The sequence below is a fragment of the Nannospalax galili genome, unplaced genomic scaffold, assembly GCF_000622305.1.
Source record: "Nannospalax galili isolate Female #2095 unplaced genomic scaffold, S.galili_v1.0 scaffold164, whole genome shotgun sequence".
Taxonomy (NCBI): Eukaryota; Metazoa; Chordata; class Mammalia; order Rodentia; family Spalacidae; genus Nannospalax; species Nannospalax galili.
The window spans coordinates 55,634-63,748 of NW_008352060.1; the positions used below are offsets into that span (position 1 = coordinate 55,634).

The 8,115-nt window shown below is 36.1% G+C and overlaps 1 protein-coding gene and 1 pseudogene across 1 annotated transcript; one reads left to right on the top strand and one right to left on the bottom strand.

Moving 5' to 3' along the window:
- Positions 1–3,181: 3,181 nt before the first annotated feature.
- On the bottom strand, positions 3,182–3,525 carry LOC115066931 (annotated as a pseudogene).
- A 627-nt stretch (positions 3,526–4,152) lies between these two features.
- On the top strand, positions 4,153–4,728 carry LOC103746654 (interferon alpha-1-like). Its single transcript, XM_008848919.1, has one exon. It carries the CDS (start codon positions 4,153–4,155, stop codon positions 4,726–4,728), a length of 576 nt encoding a protein of 191 aa, XP_008847141.1.
- The last annotated feature ends 3,387 nt before the right edge of the window (positions 4,729–8,115 follow it).

Genomic DNA, 8,115 nt, shown 5'->3' on the forward strand with positions numbered 1-8,115 from the left:
TACAGATATAATTTTTTTCTGTTCTAAAGAAAATTGAAATTATAGAAAATTTAGGAAAATGGAGAGACCTGGCAAAATATATATACTGAGAGAGCTAATCAAGGCCTGGAAAGACAAATACCATATGTTCTATCTCCTATATGTATTCTGCTTTGTTTATTATATTTGTCCCTTTAATTTGGACAAATAAACAAGACAAAGAAAACTCTAAATGGGCTCTGAGAGGGGAGAACAAAAAAAGAGGCTTTAATGTAGGAGGAAGATAGAACACATGTGATATGAAAGTACAGGTAATACTTGAGTGGAAAGGTTTAAGCAGGAATGGGGCAGGAGGTGAGAGACAGTTAACAAAAATTAAGGAGATGTGGTAAAGTCATATGGAAACCATATAACTATAATATGACCAGTTCTTTCAAGCTCCTGCCACTGTAACTAGCCCACTATGGTGAACTGTATTCTGGAATTGTGAGCTAAAATCAAGTTTCTCTCCTAGGTTGCTTTGTCAGGGTATTTTTATCCCAACAACAGGAATCAAAAGTAAGACTGAGTAATGCTCTGAGATATTTTGATGCATACATGCAAATAATGAAAATATAAATTTTAATCAATTCAAACATATTTATCCCCTCAAATACCATTTATTTAGGAGGGGAAAACACTACAAAGTCTTTAGTCCAGATTTTAATATGAACAATATAATTCTTGTTATCTCTGCTACCCTACTATGAAAGAGCACATGCAAACTTCTCACTCTTGCATGTTATTAAGGCCATTGAGTAAAGTCTTCCCTCCCTCCATGCCTCCCAATATCCCTCAGTCTCTTATAAACACTTTTAGTAAAGCTTCTGCGTCTGTGATTATATAACATCTTTCCAATATAGCCATTTCTATCTTTGGTTGCTACTTGTATTCTGAGATTTCTTTAAATTTGTAGTTTAAGTTTACAGTGTACACCAAAATTCTTTGATTTGGTTACGTCGTGTCACCATATCCAGAAACTCTAGTTGATCTTTTTCTTGCCACATATCTAACAGCTATTAATCGGTTATGTTGTAAATAAAATTGGGGAAATACACTGTAGTACAAAAAGGACAAAGAGGTGGTTGGGATAAAGTGGAGAGAGGGACCTTTAAGCAGATAACATCCTTATTTTTCTTAGCAGAACAAGATTTCATTCTATTCACTGATATTACTGAGAAGCACCTAGTCTACCTAAGAAGGGGCCAGTGTGGGCAGGGAGAATTGATCAGGTACCATCTGACCCCCTAAAGAGTGATCACCTGCAGCATGGTATTGGGACTGTCAATTTTCCAGCTTTTAATCAAATGTGGTTGTGGCTATGGCTGTAATTTTCCTGTGCACTTACTCAGGAGCTATATAGACATGATCCACTGAGGTCCACCAGGTACAGAAACATGATAGAAGGAGCTGTGCATACAAGTCAACACCCTGTGATCTGGGTAAGCTGATGAGCTGAGGCAGAAGCTCCTCTTCCTTCCTGATTAGGTATGTCTACATTCTTGTTCAACTATGAGGACATAAAACCACACAAGGAGACTCATTTTCTCAGAACACCAAAGGGCACAGTGAAAAAATGGAAGGTGAGCATGTGCAGGAGAACAGATCTACATAAGGTATTGTATTATTTCCTTTTCTGTTGCTGTGATAAAATATCATTAAAAGCAAGTTAAGAAAGGAACGAAGGATTTATTTGAGCTTACAATGGGGATAGAGTTCTTCATGGTGAGAAAGGCAGAGCATGGCAGTAGGATGCTAACTGATCACATTTCATCCACACAGGAAGCAAAGAAAGAATAGAAAGTGGGGCAAAGCTATAACCCCACAAACCCCAAGACCTGCCTTCAGTAATGTACTTCCTCCAGCAAGACAGTGCCTCCTAAATATTCCATAACCTTCTTAAATAGGTCCAACAACTGGGGATCAAGTGTTCAAATAAATGAACCTATGGGGGACATTTCTCACTCAGACCACCACAGGTGTCTTCTGAAAAATGAACAATTCTAAAGAAAGAAGCAATGCCAATGTGTAGAATTGAGTGAATTGTGAAGGAGAGAAAAAGGAAGAAAATTCAGAGAGCACTATGTCATTCCATAGATAAGGGGCTAGCAATTTTTTTCCCAACCTGGATGATGTGAGATGATAGCAGCCTTATTCTCTGTGAGGCTACAATCATTCATCACATAGAAATACAAAGCAGAATAGAGGCTATGGTGGGAACTGGAGGGTGACCGATATAGTTAGAGAGTGGGTAGTAACTCTAATAGTCTACTACACAATAAGATAATTATAATTTACAGTGGTACAGAAAGTAATTGTAGTATAAAATTGTTTCATTTGTTTTCACAGAATAGGAAGATAGTGTTGAAAGACTGCAAAGACAAAGATGATAATATTTAAGGAGATGAGCTGATGTAATTATAATTATACTTGATTTAAATATTGCATACACATACTGAATCATGAAACAAAATGCTATAAATATATATATATATGCATGTTGCATATTAATGTAAAACTAGTGTTAAAATATGGCAAGATATTCTTAGCATAAAAGTTACCATTTTAAACATTTGATGTTTACTGATGATTACATGTTGTGATTTGGAATCTATAAAGTCTTGTCCTGTGAAGTGATTCATACCAATTGCTTAATTCTTCTCATATGTAGTTCATATCAAGATGGGGGGTTGTTATAAAACAACTTATCTGATGTATGCTCAGTATGAAAAGTAGAATTCTACAGCTTTAAAGGGAAGTGTTAAATCTCAAGAGGTTTTAATTTTCTCAATAACTGCACAGGCATGTGTGCACATGTACACACACACACACATACACACACACACACAAAGTAGAGGGGTCCCTAAGGGAATGGTGATCATGTTTCACTGTTATTTGCCATTTGGTGCTTCATCTTCTAAGCACTTACATGTTCTTTAAATGACATTAACTTGGATCATAAATCAGTTCAAGTGTGAATAAATGAACACAGTATCCTTTTCCCTCCTTCATGTCTCTTTTATTAGAAAAAAAAGTGCTAAGTGTCTCTTCATGGCCTATTTAGCCACAGTTGTCCCATTTCCAGTTTTAAACAGACTGAAACATTATCTTCCAAAATCTTTCTTGACCTACAGCCAATTAAAGAAACTCCGGCAAAGGAATCCTACTGATATTTTTGGTAATCTATGAAAAGCGAGGGTTGTAACTGTCTTGAACACAACTAGAAGTGGTCTTTTAGCAAACTGAGGGTCATTGGGACGCTGTGCAGGAGTAAATCTTGTCAATAAGACACCAGCTCCTTCAATTAAACCCAGACTACTACCTGTCAAAGCTGACCCAACCATGGCCACTGGTCCATTTCTTGGCACCAGGATGGCTGCTGTCAAGGTTCTACTCATGATAGATTTCCAGGGTTCTTCTTTTTCTCTTCCTTGAACCCACTGGAGAATTTAGAAAACCTTGGATGGCTTGAAAGGCACCACCACTATGATGCCCCACCATAGTCATTCAAAATTCACCAGGGGCAAAGTTCCCTCACATACTCTTCTGTCTTAGCTCAAGGGAGTGATGCTGGGTATGTTGGTAGGAAACTCAAAAATAACTTTTAACATTTAAAAACATTGGTATTGTAACTATGTATTTAGAAAAACTTAATTAGCAATATAACACAAATTAAAATTTATGTAATTAAATGGAGCAAATAAATAGGACCTTGAAATTTTAATTGTAAAGCTAAATTTAGAAGTTGAGAAGTCTAATATTTAGATGAAATTTTTAATTATTTTCATCAGATGAGCAATTTCACACATTTAGCATATATCTGTATGTAGCATATAGCCACAAAGTTTTATTGACAGTTTTATTTAGGAATACAGTTCTGAAACAGCCTTGTGGAGGGGAGCACAGAAAGAGGAAACAATAATGAAAACCAAAATGGTTGGGTAACATAACCCAGACACAAGTAGAAAATGAATTGAAGAAAGTGAAAAGAGAAATGGAAAGTAAAGGGGGGGAACACTTAGAAAATGGAAGGTCGAGTTTTTTTCCTATTTAAGACACATGCACAAAGGATGACCTTCAGAGAACTTAGAGGCCACACACCTCTGAGTGCCAGTAACATCTGCAAAATTCACAATGACCACGCCCTGTGCTTTCCTAATGGTCCTAATGGTGGTGAGCTACTGGACAATTTGCTGTCTAGCCTGTGATCTGCCTCACACACATAACCTGGAGTATAGGAGGACTTTGTTGCTCCTGGAAAAAATGAGGAGAATCACCCCTCTGTCCTGCCTAAAAGACATAAATTACTTTGAATTCCCCTGGGAGGAGTTTCATGGTAAGCAGATCCAGAGGGCTCAAACTGTCGCTGTTCTCCACGAACTGACCCAGCAGATCTTGAACCTCTTCTGTTCTAAGGACTCCTCTGCCACTTGGGAGACAAGCCTCCTAGAGGAATTGTGCATTGGCCTCTATCAGCTGCTGAATGCTCTACAAGCCTGTCAGATACAGCAGGTGGAGGCACTAGGGCCTTCCCTGAAGCAGGAGAACACCCTAGTGGCTGTAAGGAAGTACTTCCACAGGATCACCACCTACCTGAGGGAGAAGAAACACAGCCCTTGTGCCTGGGAGTTGGTCAGAGCAGAAATCATGAGATCCTTCTCTTCCTCAGCCAACTTTCCGGGAAGACTGAGGAGAATGAGTGAGGCCTGAGCCAAAGTGGAAATGCCTCTTATGGACTAAGACATGGTATCTGACTGCACGAGTTCTGCCACCTCATTCTGACATAAATTTATTCAAATAGATTAGATGTTTTCAGGAATATTGTGTTTATCTGTATAGGCATTAGTCCCTAAAGTCATCCAAATGTATTTATTTATGTATTTATTTACTTAGCTATTTAAAATATTTATTTTCAGTTATAATATTGTGCAGTTTTATGTTTGTTTAATGTAGCAAAAGAGTATATCTAATGAAATTTTTTTCTAATTAAATTTTTACTTTTAAATCAGCTTCTATTTGTTAATTCTTGATAGCATTTCAAATTTTTTAATGTTTTTAAACTGATACAGTACAACATAACAATTATACACATGAATGGGATACAAAATAATGCTTGATTCCTGTTTACATTGTATAGTATTTAGACACCTAGACATATTCATCTCAAAATTTTAATTTCTTTAAGGTAAAAATCCTACATTCTTTTCTCTACATTTTCTCAATATACAGTAGACTACTGTTATGTATAGTCAACCTAATGTTCAAAAAGAAACCAGAGCAGCTTATATCTATCAAATTCCTACTTAGTATTTTAATCTAGACATTCCCTGCCTCTAAATTTCCTGGCTCAGGATAGCTGTTGTTTGACTCTCAGCTTCTATGCGAGCAGCAGTTTTAGATTACACAAACACAAGTGCAAGCACACAGTTCATTATAAAACAAATGTACTAAAAAAACTAGCCTCCATAAGTACCAATGACAAATATACTAAAAAGAAAAGAGAGGAAACAATTCCATTCACAACAGACTCAAAATCATTTCTTTGACTAAACCTGACTGGAGAGGTGAAAGACCTCTAAAATAAATAACTTTAAAACACTGAAGAAAGATTGAGAAAGAAACTAGACAATGGAGAGATTTCCCATGTACAGATTGGAAGAATTAATACTGTCAAAAAGGCCATCTTACCAAAAGCAATGTACAGATTTAACACAGTCTCAACAAATTCCAGTGCCATTCCTCAATAATAGAAAAAAACAGTAATGAACTTTACATGTAAGTAGAAAAGGAAAGACACCAGATAGGCAAAGCAATCCTGAGCAAAAAGGAAAATACTACAGGAGTCACCATACTTGACTGAGTTACACTACAGAGTAACAGAAATCAAAACAATGTAGAAGTGGCACAACAACAGGCCAATGGAGTAGAGAACCAGATATTAGTTCATGTAACTAGAGCCACATGATTTAAAAAAAAGATGCCAAAATATGCATTGTGGGAAACACTGCATGTTCAACAAATGGTGTTGGTTTCTACTGTGTGTGTGTGTGTGTGTGTGTGTGTGTGTGTGTGTTGTACAGAAATTTTCTGGAGATTTAGGAAAGGAGGAACAAATAAGGGGGAACTAAATATTATCAAAAATATAATTTATTAAATTCACAAAATTCAAAAAAGTCAATAAAAATGCTTAAAAATGATAAGTATCATAAATGATCAGGTAAATGGAAAACAAAGATAAAACTTATCTTACTTCAGATAAAATTACTATTAGTAAAAAAAAAACAAAAAATAAATGTTAGCTTGTATGCAGAGAAAGGCAAGTTCTCATATATTACTGGTGAGAATGCAAATTAATACAATAAATGCAGTAAATTTAACAAATTTCCTTAGACAAGTAGAAATATAACTACTACATAATCCATCAAAATCAATCCTGGGCAAATGTCCCAGGATATAATAAACCAGTATTCCAAGGATACATCTGCCCTTGTGTGTTTATTGCAGTATTAGTCATGAACTAATGAAGATCTACAATCAACTTAAAGTATAGTATATATGTATGTTGGAGTAATGTTTTCCCATAAAGAGAAGAAATTCTGTAATTTGCAGCAACATGCAAAAACCCGGACAGAATATTTTTAGTGAAATGAATCAGGTAAGGAAGAGGTAGTGGAGTGATGTCTTAGTGTTTAAAAGCACTGGCTGCTCTTGCAGAGGACCCAGGTTCGACTCCCAACACCTACATGACAACTAACAACCATCCATAACTCCAGTTTCAGGAAATCTGACACCCTCTGCTGACCTCCATGGGCACTGCATGACACAGGTGCACCCACCTACATGCAAGCAATATGCTCATTCATACTCATCAAATAAAAATAATAAATAAAATATTTTTAAAAGAAGGATATTGATTATCCAACACCCTCTTCTGACTTCCATGGGCACTGCACGACACAGATGTACTTACATAAATGTAAGCAATACACCCACACGCATAAAAATAATAAATAAAATATTTTTAAAAGAAAGATATTGATTATTCTTATTTATGTGTGGAAGCTATAAAGTTGACTTTATTGAAGTAGGAAGCACAGTGTTTACTAGAGCCTGGCAAGGATTAGGAGTGGGAGCAGGGAGGGTAGAGAAAGGAAAGAATAACAGTGCAGTTGGGTGGAAGGTACAACTTCCAATCTTCTAAATCATAGTAGTGCAATTGTGGTTGAAAACAATTACAATTGACAATTAATTGTATATTTCAAATGATCCAGTAGATAAGATTTTTTAAAATATTTTCAATATGATCAATTTTGGGGTAATGTGCATGCCAATTTTCAAAATACATTGTATACATGCATTGAAATGTCACATAATAACTTGTAAACATGTACAACTATCCTGTTAATTAAAATGTAAAATCTTTTTAATTGAATTTTTGCAAATTTCATATTTGTATATCATGTACTGATCATATTTAGATCCCTTTATTTATTCTCACTGCCATAACCCACACACCCCCACTGGATTTAATGCATTCTGTAATATATGTTAAGGTCTTTTGAGCCACATTTGTGTCCCAAAATATCCCTTGGTATGAGTTGATCCACTAGTACACCTATTTATCATCACTGCTTTAAAGAAAATCAAGTGTCACTCTCCCAGGAGTCATCTATTGCCAATAATTCCTCAGCTAAGGTGGGGCTTCTTACCAATTTCCCTGTGTCTATACTGAGCTTTTGTTTAATTTGAGCTTGCATGGGTCTTGTATATGTTGTCACCATTGCTATAAATTCATATGACAAATGTCCCAGCTGCTTGTAAAATCCTGTTTCCTTGTGATCTACACCATCTCCAGCTCTTACAGACGTTCTGAGCTTTCCTCTGCAATAGCCCCTGAGTCTTAGGTGGCAGAGGTTTAATATATGTGTCCAGGAATAAAAACTCTGGGGTCTCTTATTCTTTGTACTTTAAACAGTTGTGGATTACAGTGTTAATCACCATCTGTTGCATGAGGAAGCTTCACTAGTATGAGCTGAGAGATGCATTAATATTCTTTCTACACACACACACACACACACACACACACACACACACACC